General features: G+C 39.0%; 1 protein-coding gene across 2 annotated transcripts in view; it reads right to left on the reverse strand.

Moving 5' to 3' along the window:
* Positions 1–1,344: 1,344 nt before the first annotated feature.
* Positions 1,345–26,110, reverse strand: part of LOC145998820 (neprilysin-1-like) — a 47,976-nt gene continuing 23,210 nt past the window's right edge. The window contains exons 3-14 of one of the 2 annotated variants that reach the window (XM_083135470.1): positions 25,668–25,829; positions 23,352–23,435; positions 22,592–22,797; positions 17,798–17,977; positions 14,009–14,220; positions 12,162–12,378; positions 11,080–11,262; positions 10,298–10,460; positions 6,969–7,088; positions 4,660–4,856; positions 3,051–3,319; positions 1,345–1,650 (exon numbers count right to left, since the gene is read on the reverse strand). In XM_083135470.1, coding sequence (XP_082991596.1) covers position 1,650; positions 3,051–3,319; positions 4,660–4,856; positions 6,969–7,088; positions 10,298–10,460; positions 11,080–11,262; positions 12,162–12,378; positions 14,009–14,220; positions 17,798–17,977; positions 22,592–22,797; positions 23,352–23,435; positions 25,668–25,829 — 1,994 coding nt within the window. In that variant the 3' untranslated portion in view covers positions 1,345–1,649. Of the gene's footprint in view, positions 1,651–3,046; positions 3,320–4,659; positions 4,857–6,968; positions 7,089–10,297; positions 10,461–11,079; positions 11,263–12,161; positions 12,379–14,008; positions 14,221–17,797; positions 17,978–22,591; positions 22,798–23,351; positions 23,436–25,667; positions 25,830–26,110 lie in introns of those variants that run through there. The other variant, XM_083135469.1, reaches the window with a different exon arrangement.

Genomic DNA, 26,110 nt, shown 5'->3' on the forward strand with positions numbered 1-26,110 from the left:
TTGGAAGCAATTGAATTTGAAAATTGGTAAATAATGGTGCAAAATTTCGGCAATGTTGTAAAGAGGGTTAAAGAAATATATGGGTATAAATATCAAGGTCACACATGAAAGTAACTTTCTAAGATGACTAATTTTAAGCGTATTATTACATGATAATTTAAAAATACAATTACAAAAGTATACTAATTTATCAGGCTTATTGTATGAAATACGTGATATGGTCTAAATAAGATATGTAATATAATGGATATATGGTATAATGGAGGTCAGATATGTTTATGACACCAAACAAAACGTTGAATCATCTTCTAACTACCATATGTGTATCTGATATGTATTTCATTTTTAAAAGGTCGAAATTAAAGCAGCAGTGTCTTTAGGGTTTTCCTAAAGGAAGATATGGCCATAAATGATGTGCATACGTCTCCATATGTTTGACTGATATCTGTTCCTGTTTTCGCTTATACATTTTAACGAAAATTTCAATTAATCGAGACATTAACACCCTTCCCCCCTTTTCCACCTCCAACCTCACCGTGCAGGTCACTTCAAATTTCAGTCCTTTTTCTGCTCTAACCTTCGATACCGAGTGATATAATATTCTTGACATTTTACGCTTATCCAAGTTCTACCATTCGAACATTTCCTTTCTCATTAATTTGGTAGAACTATAATTCAGCCTGTTCTTGCAATTTCAAAATCTTCCTGATGTCTGATAGTCTTGCCATGTTATATATTTCCTTTATATTTGTGTTGAGGCTTGTAAAGAGTCCTATTTGAGTCAAAATGCCAAGATAGTTGAAAATTTTGAACAAATGCCTACAGAGACTTTGGAGAAAAACTCCCTTTTAAAGACTTCAACTCGTACATAAATATTTGATCCTTAAAGAAAATATGGATAATTTGATTGGTATTAAAAATTCTCAATCGCATAGCTATTTACTTCATTGTGTTCAGCATATTTGTGTTCGCTGAAGAAATAGTTTTATTTACAAAATTATTGTGTTTTAGACTAGTTTCATCTGTAATTGCAACGCCACGCTTTGCTCAGTGTTCGGTTCTAATCTAAAAACTGACCGTAAAAATATATGTATGTGTATATATATATAAAGGATAAAGTAAATACTAACAGCAAAACCATTTAGTAATATTTGTTGATGGCGTTGACGCTGACTTCCTTTGATTCACTGAAAGTTTACGTTTGTCTCTGTGCAGACCACTGAGTGACACAGAAGCACTTACATCAACAGAACTTATAAAACAATTGATTTGCTACAATATTCCTTTCTTGTCAAAACGAATAATTGCATATTTCACTTACAAGTAGCTATACTAATTTCCGCTCCTTTTACACATTGTTGAATATTCTTAGATAGCCTATAAACTGTCACTTAAAGGCCTTCAGAGTTGACGTCACGAATGAAAAATACAAGTTCATGAATCAGCTATGGGTATGTTGCCTTGTTGCCTTTTCCCCTGTTTTTAATATATATGTAGCATATACAAAGCATACACACACATATATATTGTTGTATCAACTTTGCAGAAATGTTTGAAGATGATAATCAGTATTTCCGGTAGCAGGAGAGGATTTCAGACACATCGGTAACACCCATCAAGTATCTAAATTCTTGTTACTCTTGGGCATTTCTAAGGAGAAAAATACAAAAAACAGTTTAGCTGAAAGACCAGTTCAGTTGGAATTTTTGCAATAAATTTGCATCAACATTTTGTTAGAGAAACACAGAAAAATTAATTACCTTCGCAAATATGATAAACTGAAGGACAACATCAACTTATTCCAAGCCAATCATATCACTGATAGTAGTATAGTTCCATCAGTGTTTTATCTCCATTAAACTCATGCTAATATTGAAACAGAAAGAAAACTATCTATTAGCCTTACAAGGCTTTTCAATTTTAATTACAGTATTACGTTTTCAACAAATCATGCTAACATAAAAGTGTATTATATTTTTGTACATGTTTCCCACCCTCTTTTTGGTGCAACTGTATAATTCGTAGCTCAATTTTCTGCCCTCATAATTCATTACCAAAGAAGTACATATGTCACGTATCTTTGTTATTAAATCTACTCAAACGTTTGATTTCTACGACATTGGAGGAAGTATGTTACATACAAGGAATCACATTAACTTTGGACACCAGTTACTGTAATGTTACTATGAGTAAAATACATATAAAACAGACAAACATTACAATACTTTTGTTTAAAATACAAAGCTGTTCGTTATTCTTTTTTTAGCATTGTCTGGTAGCCTACTTCTTTCTTCTAACTTATTCAAATTAGTAAATGTATATTTCCAATCAAATATAATCCTCGTACCATAATATTAAACTATGTACAAGTTAATTTAATCAATCTCCATTGAAGATTTCTAAAGCAGTGTTCACTTTTCAAAACAATTTGAGGCAAACATTGTCAGACTTCAAGTTATCACACTTCGTCGTAACTGTATTATTACAACTCTAATATACGTACACGAAATAGTGTCATTTAGTTATTCAGAAAATGTTTAGATCCTCTTTTCTGAACAGTCTCTTGTAGATATGTGCAATTTTCCTCACCAAACTTACTTCAACAACTCCTCGTGAAGATGTAGATAGCTAGTCTTGTCTTATAGGTATCCTATAAAAATATAACATCACTAACATCATTAGATTCGAGCCTGTTCCTTTTATTGTGCTTTGAACTGTAGCTCAATGTACAGGGAGCACACTCAAAAAACATTCGTATAATTGTCTTGTGTTCCTGATTACAACTGCTATATTGCCAAGACATATTTTCACAGTTTTGCTTCTCTAGTCTGAATCACTTGAACCTACAAGATTGATTGCTGTTAATGGTTTCGTGAATCCAGAACGTGACGTTCGTTTTTGGTGTTGTATGACAGTTAAATCTGTAATGTGTTTATTTCTGTCTAGGCAGAGCAAAGTGCGACATTAGATTTCCCATTTTTTAATAAACAAGAAACACCTAGCCAGAGCAACTAACCATTTACAGAGTGACGTACATCTCATGCTCTTACCAGACTGAACACTTCCTTTCCGGATTCATTGGAGATCCAACGGGACAGTTGTAAGCTTTCGCGAAGTCCAGAGAGTTTGAGAGAGGACCCAGGACTCGGATGGGACCCGGAGGATGAACCGAGGAGCGGATCTTCGTTAGCGCATCTTCCGGTCTCATGGAACCGCACCAGATCTGCGCGTAGTTGAGGAAGAACAGCTGATCGTGGCTGAGGTTGATGCCTGGGAGTTTCGGTTCCTCGCCGTGCTTCTCAACCCACTTCCGGTAAGCCTGGAAAGATTCAAGAGTTCGTTGTTTTCAAAACAATACCAACGTTATCTTCTTTAAGTTATCAAAATAGTGACTTCAGAAGAGCGACAGTTGTGTCAAGGATAATATATACTATTAGCAGGGAATTCTTGGTTGTGTCGTGGACAGTTGCGGATTCAGAAATGACAAATGAGGAGAGCGATTTCCGGTTGAGACCTCATGAGGTCGAAGATATATTCTAACTACATTGCCATTGTTCACATGCGTTGCAAACACGAACACAGCTGAATAGATCAGCGTATTGCACAGCGAAAATTGATTAATTGATTTGGTTTATTTTACTTCGCTGTTCTGCCACTTTTGGCTTACCACGAAGATTTGGATGAATGAGTATATGATAAAGGGACACTCACAAAGAATTCCCCGTCCTTACATCACTATCGTAATTCATGTTATTGTCGATATAAACCTAACATTAGCTGTGCAAATGACAAAACAAAGATACAAGACTTTGTTCCCCTGTCCTTTTTCGTGGATCCGCGCCTGGCCGAAGGCAAGGCTTCAAGGCACCCTAACAAGAATGTCGCACTAAATTTTGCTGGAGAAATTGATCTTGCCTTAACTCTGATTGATTGATTGATTGATTGAATTGCTTTATTTTACTTCGCTTCTTGTGCTCCTTTCGGCTAATTTGCGAAGATGAGGATGAGTGATGATATAATGAACTTGATGAATGGACACTCACAAACATCCATGCCCAGGCCAGGATTCGAATCCGGCACCCCTGGCATCGTAGCGCGATGTGCTAACCACTCTGAGAGAACAGAAAACGGGAAGTATATTTATGTGGGAATATGAGTTGAACCACGTAAATACAGCATCCACATTAGTAATTTTGCACTATTATTATCAAAAAGAATTTTCTAAATTAAACATTTCGCCTTGAAATCAAATTGTTCGATACCCGGTAGATCCCACATTAAACTGTAGGTCCAGTCCCGATTAGCTTATCTGTGCATAAAGTGGACCTAAAACAAAAGAAGTAGAAGAAAAGTAGTCTAAATTAACATTGCCTTTATGGGTATATCTCTATTTTTCATGAATAGAAAATGTATTTATATATATATATATATATATATATATATATATATATATATTTCAAGGAGTTATTGTTGTTCATTGGTAATTAATTGAATAGGTAGGTGTGCTTTATATTTCGATTTCATCCTAAGCAAACTAGAAAAAAGTTGCCGAAAAATTTGTCAGTTACAAAAAGAGCAGGGAATAGTTGAAGATTAGAAAAGAGCGAGTGATGTTGATGTTGTGTGTTACATCAAGAAGTTGTTAGATAGCTTACTTACCCTAAAAGATTGTTTGAGGCCTCCGTTATCTGCGATATTCTCCCCTTGGGTCATTCGCCCATTGACGAAGAGATCGACCTCGTGAAGCTTGTACTTGGAGTACTGGTCTATGATGCACTGCGCCCTCTCTCGGAAAGCCTGAACCGTGGCGTTGTTCCACCATTGCATCATGTTTCCGTCCTTGTCGAACTGCCGCCCTGTCAACATAAGAACACAATATGCAGCATTTCCCTCAATTAAACATTAACTAGGGATTGTCGAAACAGACATTGTGAGTGAGTCAAGTGCTGATGTACTGTACAGTCATCTCAATTAGTACTCCGCCAGTTTGTTTCTTTATACAACATATTTGCAGAAGATACAATTCAACTTACAAGTGTATCAATATACGTTGTATAAAACAGACCTTATTACTAACTTCGTTGACCCTGTACCACGTACGTACACCTGGATACAAAATGGTGGTATAGCATCCGTACATTCATACGATTGTCATTTTTAAAGTTTTGCACACTGTGACCAGTTGGATGATGCAACCGATCTGATGGTCACAACTGTGAGTCGGATTTAAGCGTAGAAAGTTGCTCTTACGTTCACTGGCTAACCTGTTTCTGTTCTGGAAAAACTCTACTTTGGAATGGAAGAAGATAGTAGATCATGCCGAATATCAGCTACATTTTTGAACGAAATGGGAGGTCTCATAATGTCCGTGCAGTAATGAGCATTCTGAAAAAGTATGTTTCTCCCACATCCACCATACAATCCTGACACTGCCCGCCAGACAATGACACTAAAGGAATCACTCAGTGGGAACTATTTATTATTAATTGGGATGTTTCTGATGAAATGATCACTAAACGCACGGCCATGAAAATGGGCAGAATTGCGCTGGTGCCACATATGGGAAAAGCAAAGCGACAGTGGATAAAAGTCGCTGGTTCCCGCGCACTGTGTGGCAACGTCAACCGGGCTGCGTTGCCTAGTTCAAGCGTCAGACCGACCTCCCTCCCTCCGGGCCACTTTTGTGTCATCCCTGACCTTTCCAGCAAATGCTGTCCGTGTGCATCACATGAATTACAAAAAACAACTCTACAATTCTACAACGAGATCTTTCATTTTCTTAAACCTCCTAACACACAGGGTACTGCTCCGACGTGGCAACAGCGCGCCTAATTTCATGGTCGTGCGTTTAGTGGGCTTCATTGATAGTGCTTTGCTTTTAACATGACTTCCCGTGATTACCCTACAGCATCTCTCTCTCCTATCTGATGTACAGTAACGGACACTTCTGGGTTGTAATGATCCCATTGAAAGTCAGTGTGGTTGTTACAACCCAGAAGTGTCCATGACCGTACAAGCGTCTCCTAATTGTAGCTCTTGCACCTTGACGGTGTCCTCGCCGAGAGCTTGACTTACGATCTCTCCGAATTGACCTGTGGATTCGAGTCCTGCTAAGGATATTTCTTTGTGTTTGTTAATTAATTTTATATAATAATATTTTCCTTCATCATCACGATTACCCGAAGAGAATAAAACTATGACAATACAAGTACAAGTTTTGGCATAAAGATCGTAATCAGATGAGTAGGAAGGATGTACCTTTCATTGGTGCAGCATCGCGCAGTGTCATGATTCATAATGAGTAGTGTTTATAGAAACTTAGGTCGTTGAAGTTTGAGAACAAGACAAATAAGATATTACGGTTGCTTGAAACCTTTACCAAAAGTCTCGTGCAAAATAACAATGACATATTCCAGTTTTTAACCTAAACAGTTGCATTATTACTTTCATTATATACGTGCTGCAACTGAACTTTGTAAATCGCACATCAAATAAAATCAATTAAACATATTCACGGATCCGACACTCAGCTGACACTTCTAGACAACTGATACCATGTAGGCTAACTGTCACATACACATGTTATATGCCTTCAGAATTACAACTCCCTATGAAAACCCCATCTTCTAGACATTAAGCATTAAGTGTATAATAATAATATTTGTCTAATGATGAATCAAAACAACTGCAAGTGTTTATTCTTCCAAAAAAACATTATGATACCACACAAGCTTAATTTTTATGTAAAGTGAATACTTGGGAACGAGAGCTCAAGATACAGTATTGTACACTTCTGGGTTGTAACGGTTCCATTGAAAGTTTATGGGAGTGTTACAACACATAAGTATTCTTATTATATTATATATTCTGCATACACATTTTGCAATTATGCCATGAACACGAAGAATTCACTAAACTTTCAATGTAAGTAAGAATTTCAAAATTAATAAAAGATGTAGGCAACGTACCTTTATCATCAAATCCATGTGTAATTTCATGTCCAATGACTACACCAATACCTCCGTAATTTAAGGATTTTGGAAAGTGTTGGCTGTAGAACAAAGGCTGCAGAATACCGGCTGGGAAAACTGAAAAAGAAAGCAGGACCAACAGTTATTTACAGTGGCAGAACTAGGAGATAAAAGAGAAAAAGGGCATAACAAACTGTGGAAAAATTTAAGTCTTTCTTATTTGATTATAAAATGTTCAAACATTTTTGAAAAATCAATAACCTAGAAAAACTGATAATTGAATGCTTATAAAACATTATAAATCATAATAAATCTATTCCAGGGTGTTCCTCATTAATTCTAGGTATGTACGAGATACAAACACACACATTAAAGCCAGTCGGACACCGGATCCAACCCGACGAGTCATTTTTGTTACAAACGACTCGGCGAAGGTTTAACATGGGGTTCTTATGGGCAGCCGCACACCGGACGAAACATTTGACTCGAGTTACGTTGCGACGGTTTGCGAATGTCTGGGGAATTTGGCATCGCATCGCAAGGAGATGACACAGGAGATCGGAGAGACAGAAAATATGGATGACTAGATTAATGTTGGGCACAAAATGTTTGTGTTCATCCTGTCCGAGATACGACTTTTAAGAATTTCTGAACGTAGATGATTGCTAATGCTGGTTACATTGATTTCTAACCTCTAACTACCAATAATTCCTTTATTTAAGGGGAGAATAATGTTTATTGTGATTTGTATGTCCGTAGGCGTAATATTGTGCGTACGTTGTCGGAAATTGTGCTGTTCAGTGGCGTATTCCGAAAATTTCACCCGGTTTACCGCAACAATTCTTATTTATTGTGCATATTTATTACATAGAAATAGAATAATAATAGAAGTCCGACAGCTTCGAATTTTCCGGCGATAGCTATATTTAAAAAGTTAGTTTCCTGGAGGTGAACCAGATAACATGGGAGAATACACCACTGGTGCAGTTCAAAGTATAAAAGTCATGTTAGTGACGTAAGCAATACTTTTAAGCAGCGGCAGCTCGAAGGGCAGAGCCGCCGTGCCATGGCACTACCCTCAGAAGAAACTCACACCTCGCCAAAGTATTGTTAAATTAATACATTTATAATTTACATACAAGGAGATTCGAATCTCGCAATCGGTCAAGCTGAGGACCGCCCCAACCTCCTCGCTGCATCGCCAGCTGTTTCGTACCAACCGCGAGGCAACGGTCTGGACCGTCCAAGAGCTGGCCTAACCAAGTTGGCACATGTGCAGAGGGTTGAAATCGTCTCAGCGGGGAACAAGGTGGTGGGAAGAGAAGGAGGGGTAGCCATAAGACACCAGACGAGCCCGTTTTCGCTTGGCACGACTAGGGTACATTTAGAGATAAATCGCTAAATATTGGTTTGTAAGACCCGTTGGGAAGTAATTCTTGAGAAAGGTTCTGCCTACTTTTGAAAAACGAACGTAGTATTTATCCAAAGTTAAATGAAGGGCCATCCAGACTTTTATATTTTTTATAAAGTAATAAATCCTATGGTAATGCAAGTTTTGTTTGACATTTCATTTACAACAATTATCTAGGATATTTTCGACGTCCAGTTGGAATACGTGTGCATTGGGGGAGAAGAAGGTGAGAGGATTTGTTTTCCCCTTCCTCCTGTAATTGTTCAGTTTTTAGGGAAAGGTCCTGTAGTGTATAAAAGATAGGTTAGTGAGTGAAGATTAATCGTATTAGTGCTTTGTTACTTATTACACACACCAAATGAAGATAAATTAAAAGTTAAACATCTTGGCCAGTAGCGCAACCACAAAGAGGGTGCGGGGGGCATTGAGGAGTTTTTATTCTTTCGATATCTTTATCACGTTGACACTATCCATCATAGTAGCCGCCGGCCGCCACTGTTTTTAAGGTAATACAAACACTCGATTCACAACATATAAAATAATACATTAATAATACATAAATTGTAGCCTACATTGATGTATTGATTCAGCTGTAAACTGCTATGTACCGTTAACCTGCTTCCTAATTATAAAATATAGACCTAGACCTATTGCGTACATTGCCGAAATCTGGTATCAGATTTTAGCTAACTAATAAAATATTATCCTTGTTGTCGCTTTGTGACTCGTCGCGTCGTGTCGCGTCCTGTCGGATCCGGTGTGCGGTTGCCCTTAGTGTATGTATGCACGCGGGCAGAGAGGGACAGCTAGAAAGCTGACCAAGATTTGGATTAACAGTTTTCGTTTGAGACAGTTCCGGAAAAAGACAATAACAGCAATTTTCGAGTACATATTAAAAAAATGTAAGAAGTACTTGAAACATTTTGCCTTAATTTTCAAAATATAATATAATTTATAAATACTGGATTAACATATGGGTCATTCCGTGTCAAGTGGCCTAAATTCAGATCTGCTCCCTGCTCAATCCTCTTCAATTTTGACGAAACTTCTACAGGTTGTGCATACGTATCCTACAAGAGACATTACAGTTACAAATTCATATGTAGTTTGGCTGGGACTCCAGGGCTGCTTGTGTGAAGGTCACTTTTTCAATGCCGCGGCAAATTTGCTTCAAATTTTAGCAAACTGTAACTTATTTATTTGCTATATTTTACTTGGCTTTTGTGCCACTTTTGGCTAATTTGCGAAGATGGGGATGAGTGATGATATTGATGAATGGACACTCACAAACATCCATGCCCAGGCTGTGATTCGAACCAGGGACCCCTGGCGTCGTAGCGCGATCTGGTAACCACTCCGGCACGGGGCCAGTAGCAAGCTGTAACTCCTGAATAAATTGCTTTGAGAGGTTGGCCTTTCTCCAGTTCATGGACCATAGGCATGTCGTAAAGCTGTTTAAATTGTATCCTGTCTGCTCAAATATTTATTAAGTTATCTAACCTCCCAAAATTTAATTCATAAATTTGAACCCATTTTCAAAATTGACACTTCTAATTTGATCATTGTTAGCATCACTGGAGAGAGCACATATAAATTGTCTAGAAACTGTGTGATTCATTTTGGCGCTTAGCCGCCATATGGATTCAAAATGGTGGAAATCATATTTTAATATCGCTTGTTTCTCGGCTATTTATCATTCTTTTTATTTTACACTCTGAATAAGATCTTTAATTGTTGTTCTTATCACTTTTTCGTTAAAATCAAGAATACCGCTAGGTACAGTAATCTATCATATTTATTAACGGTTCTCATGCCCTTAAATCGCCCTACTACAACTGAATTATTTAAAGAACCACATTTTTGTCTATGTGATATTCTCAAACATTTTGAGAGCTTCTAAGTGTCTCACTCTCACCTATGTCATTCCTGTTGGGATTATAGAAGGCGTTCACAACTGCGGGCTGAGTCGACCACTTGTCTTTGTTGACCGGTTGCCGGAGCTTCTGTAGATTGTGGTAGGCGTCGTATCGAAATATGTTGAGGATGTTCTCCAGGAAGTGATCCTCCGATACGTTTAACTGAAACAGAAAAGGGAATGGATTAAATTTTGCTCGAACTGCTCAAAACAGACTCCTGGATAGAATTTTATTTCCAGGGGAGGGGACAACGGGTTACCAGACGAGAGTCTTGCTTCAAATAGTACGATTTTTAAAAATAAATCATGGAAGAAAATATGAACGATGGGAACAGTTTTCTTCACGAAGCCCGAAGAACCAAATGAGAAGAAGTGACTGGTCGGATATGAAACGAAAGTTGGAATTTTACAAGGGCACTTATGATTTTTTTAAGTACTCTACGAACAAGTTACTTAATATAGATGCACAAAGATCTTTGATGGAAAGAATAAAGTTCAACAAAAACTGGTGTGTCGGAAAATTCCAAAATGTTTCTCTGATTAATTTTAAGACCGATCATTTTCGTTTTCCATAAGAAATGCAAGAGAGTCAAAACACATTTATTAATAATATTTTAATAAACTTTATGTGCCTCAATATTCGGCTTAAAGATAAGTGCAGCTTGAGGCGAAATGCATAACCTAGAAATTACTGTTTTTCTAACAGGTACATGCACACATTCTGATTGTGTGCAATGTTAATTGGGCATTATCAATTATCTATTGCTTTTATCTGTACGTACCATGACGTACTCCTTGGCGAGTTCCTCCGGGTCCAGAAGCAGCTCAGGGTACCCGATCCTCTCGTTCATGGCGTCCGCCTTCTCCTTGGCAACGGCGCGGGTCTCGTCGTCCATCCAGTCGTTCTCCGCCAGCAGCTCGTTGAACGCCTCCCGGATATTGTGGATCATCTCCAGAGCAGTCTCCTGTAAGGGGGAATGTATCGGTAAGGGATTGATGGAAGTAGTTAGCGCGACGAACCTTGCAAAATATCCAATGAGCATTGACCGAAATGTCAGTTTTCATCTATGGGTACCTTTATTGGTTGATATAGTTTATTTTACACACAGAAAACTAAATGCATCATATGTATTGATACACCAGAAATCCATCAATTGATCACTGAAGTGTGTTTATGGCTTCTGCGAAGAATCAGGTTTACAGTTTGATGCATTTTTGTATATCGCAAAGGTAACATCAAAGTACGTACATCTTTACCTCCCTGTGTCTTTATCGATTATTCACTTAAACATTTGATCTTAGCTACAGACTTTATGCATTTTTTTGTTTCAGATGATGCATTTACTTTTCTATGAGTACTTCGCATTTCTGCCACTTTTGGCTAATCGCGAGGATGAGAATGATTGGTGATGAGATAAAATGGATGAAAGGACACTCAAAAACACTCACTGACAACACCCAACCCAAGCCTCACTCACAGAGAATTATACAATACTAACGGTGAATTTGAGCTCGGTGACTTGAACTGTACAAAGCTCTTTCAATGCCACGTACAAACCAACCATAGTTCAGTATAATTAATGTGGTGGCACCAAAAAGAATGAGTGGAGTGGCAGAGTTGGGGAAGAGGGTATTTTGGTGAGACAGTCCCATTTAATATACACTCAATACCATAAAAAATGCATAACGTATTGTCTTGTTTTTCTTGTTTGTTAGGGAACGGTAAAGAAGCGGATGGGGTGGGGGTGTCCGTCCCTCTGACTCACTCTAGCTCCGTCACTGATAATATTGTTGATCTATCCTTGTTGTAATTTTGGAATCAAGTTTCGAAAGTGAGCTAATCGAATGGGAAAAAAGAACGTACCTTGCTTTCGTGGTTGAAGTTGTCCCTTATGAAGAGGGCTCCTACAGCCATCCCCAGCTTCTTATTGGTCCAATCCACGCACTGGCTCCAGCGGTTCCTCTCGGACAGAATCCCCAGGAGGATTTTGTGGAACTCGATCTTCTTCTGCTGGTAGTCGTCGATCATGTGGGTCATGATGTCCATTGCCAGTCGCCACAGGACATAATTGTGGATTATCCTGGGAAAAAATTGCATCAAGTTTAGTTTCCAAAAAGGTCGTCCCATTAACTGCAAGATTCTACGCATAATATGTACATTGTTTTAAAATTCGCATGAGTGCAGTTGTCTACTTGGAATTATAGGCCAAGAAAGTTAAAAATCAATAAACAACCTCCAGGACCTTGCCTATAGCTCTCGTCACAAAAACAGTCCAGTCAAGGTCGGGGCTTCCCCTTGCTTCCTCCACACCCCTGGTCTTCCGGGACTTTACAGTCAACACTTCTCGCATTGTAGGTAAGCTGTTGATTTCGTCGGTTGAAATGGTAGCTCATTGGCAAAACAGTAGGTAGGTGGCGTGACCTTGACTGGACTGTTTTCGTGGCAAGAACTCTAGTTAAACCTTGCGTCTCGTATCAAGGCATCAACCGAAGATGGTGGTAGTGGACACCGAAATTAATAGAAAACTAAAAACAGCTTCGCGGAAAACATGAGTACAAAGTTTCTCCGTAATTATTTACTACTGCGCTTCTCATTTACAAAATATAGAATGTTATTAGTTTTATTCTGACCTTAAAAAGGTGCCGGTACGGCGTACCGTTTCTACCGCCAGAAAAAAGCACTGTGTCAAGGGACGGCGATTAGAGGGGCGTTGGGGCAGTTGCCCATCTCACTTTTAGCCAATTTTGTCACTATGCTAAACCTTATGTACCAAGGGAAAATAAACTGACCTTACCCCCTATTTTCGGCACCTTGCCCCCCCCCTCAGTTTTGGAACCAAATCGCCGCCACTGACTGTATGTATGTATGTATATAGTGTACTTTTTCTTAGCTTTTATAATTTTTTTACGTTAATTAACTCATTTATATTTTCAACTTGTGATTAGAATGCAAAACTAATGTGATTAATCAATTATAAAGACTACAACGTTAAAAAAAAAAAGTATGAGGATTTATTTCCTCTTCCAGTAACTGATTCGGAACTTCCTGTGATTTTAAGTAACTTTAAAAGCAGCTGTTTTCCTAAATTTTGAATTGCGTTTCGACTGGGTTTTCCTGACGTTTTGGCAAAACTTGTATACGTACATACAAGATACGTACGTAAATTCAAAATATTAAGCGATAATGGCGAAACAATTTACAGTAGTTTATCGAAGCGCTGTCCAACTTTGACTTGTCAGTGTGCATATATGCTAATTTAAACGTTTTTTTTTTTAACGTTCTGAATGCTTATACAGAACAGGAAATTCAATATTCTGGCGACACTTCTGATCAGTAGAGGCATTGGGTGCCAAAACTGTGGGGCAAGGACAGTCTACTTTCTCTTGGTAGACAAGGCTTAGCATTAAGAAACCATAGTGCGGGGAAGAAAAATGAGGGTCACTGCCCCTCCTAATCGCCGCCACGGCTTCTAATTGAGAACGACTTTATTTTTCAAATTTCTGTCCCGGTAGAGCTAGAATATTTTCGGAACACTCCTGCTCATATCTTATGCGCATGTAAGAACCGAGTCAATTCTTAAGTTGGACTGAACGCTCCGCCTACATAGAGCTATTTGTTGTTCAAACGTATGAGCAGAGAGGCTGCTCGAGGCAGCGTAGGTTCGCTGACTAACTTCAGGATTAAATACACAGATGCTGAGAACTCTCTACCTTCGGTCCGTGTCCTTGAGGACTCTCCCCATCGCCCGGAAGTAGGGCATCGCATAGCTGACGACCGGCTCCGTCTCGTTCACCTTCGTGTGGAGGAAGGCGTTCAGGTACTCCAGCCAATTAATCTCCGGGACTTCCTCCTGCAGCTCGGCGAGGGTCAGCTTCACGTAGATGGCGCTCGTGTCGTGGCGGTCGGCTTCCGGTAGGGTTGCCTGGAAGAAAAACGACGTTTGTGCAATTAATAATTACAAAAGACTGGCCTGCAGTTTTCAAATCTAATCCCCGCACTTGAAAAATGTTACCTTTCCCGGAAATTAGCCCGAGACTTCTCGGGTAAACAGCAGAGGGGATTTGCCACTAGGCTCTCAACTCAGAAAGAAATGGATGCGACCCTCTAATTTCCCATGGTGAGGTACAGGGGATGAACAAAAATATGGAAATACCTGCAAAGAAAAGCCAGGATGCTGTAGCTAATAAGGTGCAGGACCTCCTTTAGCTTCCAAAACAGCCTGCAGTCTCCGAGGAATGAACAAATTCAAGTTCTGGATGGTGGATAATGGGATCTTGCATCATTGTTCGTGCAAAACATGGTCACAATCCTCCTCAGTGTTCTTCTGTCTCTGTCACTCAGTGTACATTTTCGTCCACGCAGGTGTTTATCTGATGATGTCTTTCCGGAAACACTATTATATCATCATGATCTTGGATAGAGTCCCTCTTAATACACCAAATAACATGGCTACTTTGGTACCAGAGGCGCCTGCAAGGCGGGCACTAACAATTTGCCCTCTTTGAAACACTGTCAGCTCGGACATGATTTAGTATCAACTGCACTGCACTCTATCTACAGTGCAACTCGACTCCTACCAGTCCGATAGGATCCTATCGGGTCTTCTTCCTCTCCGCACAACAGTATGCTACCTTGTGTTCTGACGTCAGACGAGGAATGCCTACGAAGTTAGGTTAGGCCTGTTAGGTTAGGTTCCATTAGCATAAATACAATGAAAAATTATTATTTAGGCTAACAGAACTAAACCTAGCTAGCCTAACCTAACAACGTAGACATGTAGCCTAAAATTAAAAAGCTTTCTCCCGTGACGTTAGAACACGAGGATGCTCAATTTTTGTGCAATAAGTGAGACCCGGATCCTATCTCACAGTGCAAAACAAAAGAATGTCGCACCGCGTCCGATTGCAAGTGGAAAAATTGGGTCGATATCACCCGTTCCGATGTCGTGGTGTTTCCATATTTTTGTCCATCCCCTGTAGAATCAACGAGTAAAACAAATCTATTTGAACGTTCCTTGTGGTTAAATTTAACTTTCTATGACATTGATTACATCATTTGCAAAAAGAACGTTGTATCAATAACTTAGATTCTTCAAATTCGAAGCGTGTTTAGCCTGAGCAAACGAAATAGGCTACGAAACATCGTAACAATCTGTAGAATCTTAGAAATATCAATACAATGAACTTTCAAATCCCAGTTAGTCAGCCATCATTTCCAGATAGGAACTTGCCAATCAAGAATGCAGTGTCAGACATTACTTAAGCTCTTCCTGGTCATCAGCAACGTAAACATGTAAACAGGCGAAAACCAGGAAGAGGTCAGAGATCTGACTTTACATTTGCTTAGTAAAATGATTGGTTGGTTGGTTGGTTGATTTGGTATTTTAAGTCCACTTTATGCACAGTAAGGCTAATCGGGACTGGACCTACAGTTTGAAGTGAGATCCGAACCACTATGTGCCTCCGCCGGGTATCGAACTTGGTACCCCTTGATTACAAGGCGACGACGTTACCACTGCGCGCTTAGTAAAATGAATCTGAATAAATGTCTGGGAAGAGAGAGGTCAGTGGTCAGTTCTAAGTCAGTCATTCATAGGGTGCAGAAGTACGAGATAAAAGTCTAGGAGAAAGGAAGTGAAGTCTGGACTTCCAGACTTGCACTACAAACGGACACTTCGTTTTAACCAAGTCCGTGGTTCGACACCTCGAAGGAGCACTTCCTTTCACCATGCTGATCCAGTCTGTAGGGGGTTAAACTCAAGTGTTGTGTTTTGCCATCAAGTGTATAGTTATTACCTCTCGCACCTTACCATCAAGCTCACCATGCGTAGCGAGTTCCTCTAGAATAGAGGATGAATGATCAGTGAGCTATATCACTCAAGTATTCGATCCCACATAGTTGTGTGTGAATAATAATTGATTGATTGATTGAATTGTTGTTTTAAGTCCACTTTATGCACAGAAAGGCTAATCGGGACTGGACCTACAGTTTAAAGTGGGATCCGAACTACTGTGTCATGTGCCTCCACCGGGTATCGAACCCGGACCCTTGATTACAAGGCAACGACGTTACAACTATGCCATCGGGGAGACCTTCTCTGTGAATAATAATAATAGTAATAATAATAATAATAATGTCGGCAGGGTCCAAAACAAAGGATAGCCTAAGGGTCCAAATTTTATAAATACCTCCCTGGTAAGCAGCTCTATAATACGAGCTCGTACTAGTTCATCGTTTGCTTACAGCCAGGTGTGAACCTACCTGGGATGTGGGAAACGAACTTTGGTTGGGGGTGTGATATTTTTAAAATTCTGTCAATCGGGGCGCAAAACTTTCGGTTTGCGAAATGTTAAGAATTTCTCGAATCTGTGAAAACTAAAATTCTACACACTATGTCTCCCCAAATTGCTTGTGTTCATCTTTCTTGAATGGAAATTACCTGTTCAAAGAAACTTCCGGCACATCTCTTATTACACATCAATTCGAAATTTTCCGACTGCTCGGAATCTTAAAAATCTGGAAATAATTTCCAAAGGTTGGGATCGTGACAGGATTTCCGAAAGGGGGTCTTACGTATACTTTTTTAGTAGCTAGTCCTCATTTTGCCCCCTTTTCCTGCCTTTTACGTTCTTTTCTAGGAATACTGGGTAAAGAGGGTATAACCCCCCCCCCCTTATGCACGCCGATGGTGACAAGAGTTTTTCGATCTTTCCACCAGGGAATTTGTTTCATATGCTGATACAAAAATTTGCTAGCCCATTTCTACTATGGCATTCCAGAGACTATTTGACTCTTCATCCAGAATCTTGACACTTAAAAATGAAATGTACAAAGCTCTAGCTTTTTTTAAAACGAAAAGAGTTGAAACCAGCACAACATATTATGTTACTTTTTCATGCAAAGCAAACTTTCAAAATAAATGAACTCAATTCGTGCTTGTCTAAATTTCATGAACTGCAAGAAAAACGAAACGAACAAAAAAATATCCATGGAGAAATGCAAGCCAGACACCCCTCCGCCACACGCACACATATATAAGTGCAAGGACGTTGTTGAAACTACTATAATATCACAAACAATACACTGAGTTATGTATTCCAAATTCACTGATAGTTATAATGCCGTTTCCCCTTATCGGCGACCCTGGTTTAATAGACGATTAGTTATATATTACATCTCAAACATCTCTCATTTTTATTCTTCTTCAGAGGATCCCCCTGTTCAGTGCCCTTTCCAAATGGTCTCTCGAAGCTACAACCCCTTCCCCCAAGCCCTCTTAAACCCCGACCTATAATCCACATATCAGATCTGAAGTTAAGATAGACATCAAACCTTATATTATACAGTAGCTGGTTCAATGGCATATATATATATTTGAATATCACTTTACATTCCAGCAGCAGGAAATCTTGTGAATACTGAAGCATATTAAACTTTCTAACTCCGCCATATCATATATTCTTTTTCTTTTGCGAACTTATTTGCTAGGATCTACTCACATTCGCCAGCCTTGTTTCGAAGAAGATGACATGGGCAAGCTCATCTGCAGCCTGGGAGCTGTTGGCTCCCAGAAGGACCGCCACCTCGGTCATGTAGCGGTGGTAAGCCTTCAGGTCGCCCTGGCTGTTCGACTTCAGGTAGTAGTCTCTGCTGGGGAGGCCCAGGTGCATCTGGTCGAGCTGCGGAAGAGAAAATTGGGCAGTTAACACCAGGTAACTTTACAAGACCTCGGAAAAACTAATTTTGTAATTTGATGAAAATATAGAGTTGGGCATTAATAGTAATGCTTGAATTTCTTACAGTTATACATACAAGAGAAGTATTGCATAAAGCTTGAGAGTTAATCAAAGTGTACTGTATCAAAATGTAACTAAATAAATAAGTTATAATAATGGAGAGAATGCCGTACATACAGGGTGTCTCATAAGTAATAGCGCAAACTGACACAGGTGAAAGTACACGATAATAGAAGCAAAAAAGTCTCAGTAAACATGGGTCTGCAAACGGCCGTTTTCGAGATAATTGCCAATGTGTGATTACAAGCCGCCACTGATTTCATTGTTTGTAAAGGTCGTCCTGGTTGGTAAAATGCTAATAATGTGTGCGGATGTGTGGTTACAAGCCGTCATTGATTGCATTTTGTAAACACCGAGTGCTTTACTCCTTGCGCGGGCCGAGGTTTGCTCTTTGTTTACAAAACAGAACATTTCCGAGAGGTGGCGTTGTAATCAAACAGAACATTTCCGAGAGGTGACGTTGTATGGATACAATCAGTACACCGTCTAATCGTACTGTGGGAGTCACGTCAGTTGTGCTGGACTGCGTAGTGAAAATGGAACCTTACAGCAACGAAGATATGCATTTTGTGTATGGTTTGGCTAATGGCAATGCACGGGAGTCTGCACGCTTGTACCAAGAAAAATACCCTGCTCGAAGGCACCCCGAGAGTCGCACATTTACTAGCGTACATCATCGCCTCAAAGAACATGGGAGCTTCGAAGATGATAGGAGAGCAGATAGACCTGCACGCATTACGCCTGAAGTTGAGGACATGGTGTTGGAAGCAGTAGAACACTCACCAGGAACCTCGACGAGGAGAATTGCCGCACAAGTGCCAGTAAGCCGCAGTAGTGTACGGAGAATTTAACATCGCAATTCACTCTACCCTTACCACCTCCAACGAGTTCAGTGTCTCAGTGATACGGATTGTATTCCTAGAGTGACGTTTTGTCAGTTGATGCAATAACAGGTTGTACTCAACCCTCGTTTTGCAAGTAACATTTTATTTACAGACGAAGCGGGGTTCACACGGGATGGTATTCTAATTTTCATAATTAACATGTTTGGAGTGTACTAAACCCACATGCTGTTCACGAGACACCACATCAGCAACGTTTCTCATTGAATGTGTGGTTAGGGGTACTAGGTGATCGTCTCATTGCACCACACATTCTTCCAAGAAGACTCAATGGACCGATGTACCTTCGGTTTTTGCGGCATGATCTTCCAGGATTTGTTGAGAATGTTCCCCTTGATCTACGTCAGAGTATATGTGGTGCATGCAGGATGGAGCACCGGCACATTTTGCTGCTGCTGTGAGACGACATCTAACACGCAGATATCAGCAAAGATGGATAGGTCGAGGCGGGCCTGTACCGTGGCCTCCATGGTCGCCGAATCTAAATCCTTTGGATTTTTGTGTCTGGGGTCATCTCAAAAGCGTAGTGTACAACACTCCCGTTGACACGGTTGAAAAACTGGAACAGAGAATTGTACATGCTTGTGACCAATTCCGAAATGATCCGTGGGTGTTCGAAAGAACTCGAAACTCAATGCGGAATCGCGTACAGTATTGCATCCAGATGGAAGGACGGCACTTTGAACACCTCCTTTAACAGGTACGAATGTACAGTAATTGTAACGTAGAACATACTAAAGTAGTGCTGTATTCCTTGATAAAGTAAGTAGAATGTTCAATAAAAGCAATGAGATCTCCTGATTTTTCATACTGTATTATTAGTATATTACCAACTAGGACGACGTTTACAAACACTGAAGTCAGTGAGGGCTTGTACCCACACATTCGCACACATTATTAGCATTTTACCAACTAGGACGACCTTTACAAACAATGAAGTCAGTGGCGGCTGTAATCACTCATTCGCGATCATCTCGAAAACGTCTCGTTTGCAGACCCATATTTACTGAGACTTTTTTGCTTCTATTATCGTGTACTTTCACCTGTGTCAGTTTGCGATATTACTTTTGAGACACCCTGTATAACTGCCTGTGTCATTAAAAAAATCTGACTTAACCTCAGCTTTGGTTCATGAATGATGGCCTTGTTGGAGGTTGCGGATTATTACGATAGCTGGTTTATCAAACAAACTGACCATATTACATATCGTACCAACTCACCTCAATAAAATAATACCATCACTTTGAAAAAAGATTGTGTTTGCATTTGTACTTTATTTTATTTCACAATTCTTGTTTTCTACTTCTCTAGGTGAAACGCGAACGATGGGGGATAGATGGTGAATTGACCAAAGACACCAAGTTTCGTTTCGAAGTTATAGTTCCGTGGCAACGTAAGTCTATGAAAGTATTGAGAATATCTAGGCAACAGCGAAAGCAAACCACATGAATATTCACGTGAATGCTCTAGATGGAATTCTAAGCATGTGTAATTTTTCAAGTTTTCGAATATCATAGCGGTTTTTCCAAAGGAGAGGAAAACTCTGTCGCAGGGAAAATTCTCTTACAAAATCACACCCGTTCATAAATATTGAACGCTTTTTCATCTACATGCACTTCCTTGTTGTAGTGCTACTGGCTTGCTGCATTCCAAATTTCCCATACAGCATTCCAAAAGCTAATTTCACTTCTTGAATGCTAATGCAATGGATTCAACACTTCCTTTCCATCCATGCTACCCTCTGTCAGTGATGTGAGTTTACGTGTAAACAACGGTTGTCTACATTATACACATAGACAATGAAGACTATGTTATGCGTGTAGACAATGTAGGTATGTGTATACAGCATGGTGACGAGCGTGACGGTGTAGAAATGAAATAGATAATGTTGTGTTTCAACTGAATCAGTCACACGAACAATGTTGTAACAGTTTTGCCGACAGAGACATTAAATTGGAGAAAGGTTGTTTTTGGATTCTAGGGTAGGCTATATTAGTGACACGTTTTGTGAACAGATGGAAGGGTTTTCCTGTTTGCGGAAAAACAAATCATGGCTGATTGCTTTGCTGTTTCTGTAGCATGTGATTTTTGTTCGATATAACGTTGTTCGTGGAACCAGTTCAATTGTTGAAGAAGTGTGAAGAGTAATTTGCACTCTTCTGTACAATTAGAAACAAATTTCTAATAAGTGTCAATGGCAATGTATGAAATATTCTCGCGAATAATTGCAAAATGTGCTAGTTTAGTGTCACGATTGTCACGTGTTTATTGTCTGTATTTAATTTTTTTCCCCAACAGTCAATCTTTGGCTCCAATTTACAAATTTACAGAAGAATCGAAACAGTGTATTCTTAGGAATATGGCTGAATCTTAAAAAGAGTAATTTAATTGGAGATACGTGACTGCACTTTACTGCTAAGGGTAGGAAGTGGAGATATATCTTAATGCAAATAGAGCTCTTCAAAGGAGGTTATTTAAACAAAACTGAAAGCCTCATTTTTGGAGTTAGGTTCCTCTAGTTCTCACACTTCAATAACGAATCAGAAAATAAGGTGAATTTAGCTGTACAATTGATTGTTTTGCATGTATGTAATTATATTTTTTGTATGTTGAAGGCATCGAGGTGTAGTATATCTGACAGACATCAGAGCGCAACACGTTGTTTCTTCCGTTGACTAGGCCAGTCAAAACATGGCACAGCAGTACACAAAAGTAGAGGTGCGTAGTGCCATTCGTTTTTTGTGTGCCAAGGGGAAGAAACCGCCAAATTCATGAAGAACTGAAAGAGATTGATGGAGAAAATGTGATGACACGTAAACAAGTGTACGTGTGGTGTAACGCGTTTGCCAGCGGGAGTGGTGTTCTTGCACGACAATTCGAGACCACGCACAGCCGAACGCACCCGCGCACACATCGGTGGTTTCAAGTGGGAGGTTTTCGAACATCCTCGGTACAGTCCCGATCTCACCCCCTCGGTCTACCATCTGTTTAGACCCCTGAAGAAACACCTCCGTGGAAAACGTATATATATATATATATATATATATATATATACATACACACACACACACACACAATAAACAATATAATTATAATCTCGTATTCCCCTTCAGTTTCTGTGAACAAACAAAATATGACGACGCTGCGACGCCAAGGGTCCCGGGTTCGAATCGGGTTAGTTGTTTGGGAATGTCCATTCTTCAATTTGATAATTTCATCACTCATCCCCATCTTCGCAAATTAGCCAAGATGCAAAAAGGCTACGTAAAGTAAACTAAATCAATCAATCAATCAAAATATGACGACGATTGCATCTCATTGACCAAATTCTCATTCTCGATATCTTCGGGCGGGGGGGTTAAAGTCGTTGTGAGGGCGTATAAGGGTAAATTTGGCGCCAAAATGACCAAAAGAATTGAGGTTGTTACGAGGTGTTGAAAGCGTGCGGATAAATCACTGGACTCTTCTTCCCCCATCTGGGGGCAAGTTTGTTATCTGTAGCTCGGTCTTGTGCAAGAGGGTGCTAGGGGACATTGCGTGAAGGACATTGCTATCTACGCTTCTATCTCGCCTCATCTTCTTACTTTGTCCGCACCTGAAGGATGTTCACGGAGGAGTTCTTGTCGTCTGGTCCGACCCACTGCTCGATGAGCACTCCTTGGTTGTACTCCCCCCGCAGCATCCCCAGGAGGGTCTCTATTGAGAAGGGAGGTGGCGTCCAATTGCTCTCGATCACCGGCCAACCCCCTAGCTCCTTCAGAACGCGCCGAAGGGGCTCATCTCCTTGGTCCCGGATTTGACCTGCGAGTAGAAGAGAATAAACGTAAGTTTCACTAACTACGTACTTGCTCATAATGATGTTAAAAATGTATGATCTATGGATATGTTGCATGTTCGTCATGAGGAGCATGATATTTCTGTATTTACATAATTAAACATTGCTTTGAATTTAAAAATTTCCATTTTTTTAATTAATGAGTGACTCATGAATCGTTAAGAAGGAGTCATAATAAGAATTATATTGAACATCACAGTCTCAAGTTGTTAACACTCTTAGGTCTTCCAAGATTAAATGAAAGAATGTCTAAAATGAATGATTTTGTGCAGAAGTTTTTTTAAATCATTGTTGACAAAGTACCTAAATGGAACGTGAGAGATAAATCAGTTGTAACATCCTTGAAGACTATTAGAGGTTTGGTAGCAAATTTTATTCTATATATATCACCATTTACAAAAATTATCTGTATAATTGTGAATTTTTAAACTTAGTTATGTATTTGGTATCCTGGATTGCGCCTTAATTAAAAGTACGATATTAATTATTTCCTAGAATTGATGAGTGGAATTCTACTTACTGATATTCATACAGGACTTATAGAAGACTTTCGCTTTCCTTGTTGCTGGATTGTCTCTATCGTCCAGCGGCTCTTCCAGAATATCTGAAAAATAAAAAAAAGGTAATTAAGAAATGTGATCTCTAATTCCCTCTTTGAAACTTAATGAGAAAACACTTCTAACAGCCACTATAGTCTATCTGTAATTGGGAGGTTCAAAATGATAATAGACTTGATATATTTGTTTGTGAGTTTTACTCGAATTACTAATCTCCACACTTCTTACCAGGCCTTTACTAATTCATGGTGATGAAGAACTTTTAACAGATAAAAATTTACAACAAATAGAGGCTTTTAAACTTCCTAGCACTCCCAGTTAGTAACTTTGTCAAATTTAAATCCGTAACCTATTAACTCTTTTATCCATTTAATACACTTCACTAGTATTAGTAACCTGTTCTCCTTAACTTTAAGATCTTAAAATCAATAATTGTAGATCTAACACAATAAAACTTTAACACTACTAACACTATTATATGTAAACCAATGATTTTTCTGGTCTCCAAATAATCATTGGTCCTTTTTCTGGTATGATATTAAATCATACCATCACATGTAAAAAATGGAAATTACAAATAAAGAATAATGAACAAGGATAAACGGGGGAATCCGGTAAATATTTTGCGAAACTGACGTTCCGGTATAATTTTAGGTACCGGGACAATAGCGCATACCTCCGAATGTATGCGGGTGGAGGAAGGCATTTTTCGGGGGTTCCCCCCTTTATTTTTTTTTCTAACAGCCACGATAGTCTATCTGTAATTGGCAGGTTCAAAATGATAATAGACTTGATATACTTGTTTCTGAGTTTTCGCAATACATTTATATAAAAGCTAGAATAGATTAGAACTGCATGTTTACGATCCGGCGCTTCCTCTAGATCAGTTAGCAGTTACCCTCATATCGCCGTTGCTCTCTTTCCTTAGTGAAAAGAGTAACAAAAGGCCGGGGTTGCAATTTCCCTTTCCAAAGGGAATTTTCAAGGCCTTTGATTTTGTACACAAAATTATGTATCACATAGATTTTATAACAGGTTCAATATCCATGGAAAACTACACTTTCATTAGAAGCTAGTATCTTCAAGTGTGTTTCTTAACGATCTTCCTAAACTCACATTGCAACTTTCTTTTCTTTGTTTGTTTGCTGATGGTTGAAAAAAATCCATACTAAAATTTAATATTATACTTCAACAAAAATATAGATTCCCCACTAAAGTCAGTAGTGTGAAATGGTACTTGAAACTACACCTTAAAAAATGTGCTATGTTGGCTATCTTAACAAAATACCCAAACGCAAAATATTACATTTGCATTTAAAAAGTTGCCACACAGAAGGACATGCATGTCACATTAGATGACATGAAAATCTTTCCCTTTCTGAACATACATCTTCGGTACTAAGGAAGGTAAGTTTACTCTAATATTTCATTTCTCCTAAAGTTCAATACTTTGTCCATGACATGTCTCGCAAACCTAAACTGTGCTAAATTTCTTCCTAGCCATTCTTTGTCACCGAGTTCCATCTGAAAGACAATTACAAGCTCCTTATGCAAATACTAATTACTAAACACCTGACAAGAGACACAAACTTGCAGCTCTGAAATTTTGATTTAGGTAGCCAATGGTCATACATATTATAACCAAATGCCTGCTCCAGGAACTTCACTTGTGAATGCCTTCTCGGACTATCCGAAACAGCTCAATGCACTTTCAAGAAATAAGATATTTTTACATCTGAATGCGTAATGCAATACTGTAGTGTAATTCTAAATTACAAAAATATTGCAAGTATAATGTTATATTGGGCATGTGTAAATATTCTGAATAGCGATGATCCAACAGGTCCATTCATGTCTGTAATGTTCGTTATTAAAAGAATAACTGTCTCCTGCATTTTTTTACTTAGGTGCTTTTTTCCTATCAGCCTACAATTTATATTTCATGCTGTTTGACGTTGGGATTTATCTCCAATCCAATCAGTGTTATTCTGACGGTTTTGACTTTGTGTATCACATAAATACTACTTATCATGTTTAATTATTCTGTTCAGCCACACTTGTTTCAATTTCTCCTCCAGGTAAGAATTATATCAAGAATGTTACTCCTCTTGCACAGACGTGTCACCCTACGTTGACCAATTTTCCTTTAAAGGAAGTCAGATATTCATACATCAAAATATGGTAAAATGATGAAGTACTGCTATAAAAAGATGACAATAAACTCTTTTATGGTCAAATGTACCTCTAAGTACAAACATTTAGCCGCGCCTGAGGCGTACCTTTCAAAATAATTTGCAGCTGGTCTGCGAGTAGGTCGAATGTTGAGATGCTACTCCTGTCTTCTGGGATGACATGTTTCTTGTTCCACATCCCACAGGCGTACTGGAAGAAGTCGTCACATGGGTCTACGGTGAGGTTCATGGAAGCCAGCAAGGAGGACGCTGAAACATCCATAAATATCAAGTTAATTATTCACAATCCTTCAGAACAGTACATGGGCATAATTGGATTATCCTATAGACAATTATCTTAAGATGAAGGATTTACTAGTTATCTTTTTGGTCAAATAGGTATTGTACACACATATGGCGTGAAAAATGTGGTAAAAAACTTTCTCTACATTTTTTATACCATCAAAATTCTTTTCTATTGTATTATTGAAAAATTGCACATATCTAAGAGTTGTGCGATGTTATGTTGCATGATGTTGATGTGTTATGTT

This window comes from Lepisma saccharinum, chromosome 14 (genome assembly GCF_977018435.1).
Source record: "Lepisma saccharinum chromosome 14, izLepSacc3.1, whole genome shotgun sequence".
NCBI classification, from domain to species: domain Eukaryota; kingdom Metazoa; phylum Arthropoda; class Insecta; order Zygentoma; family Lepismatidae; genus Lepisma; species Lepisma saccharinum.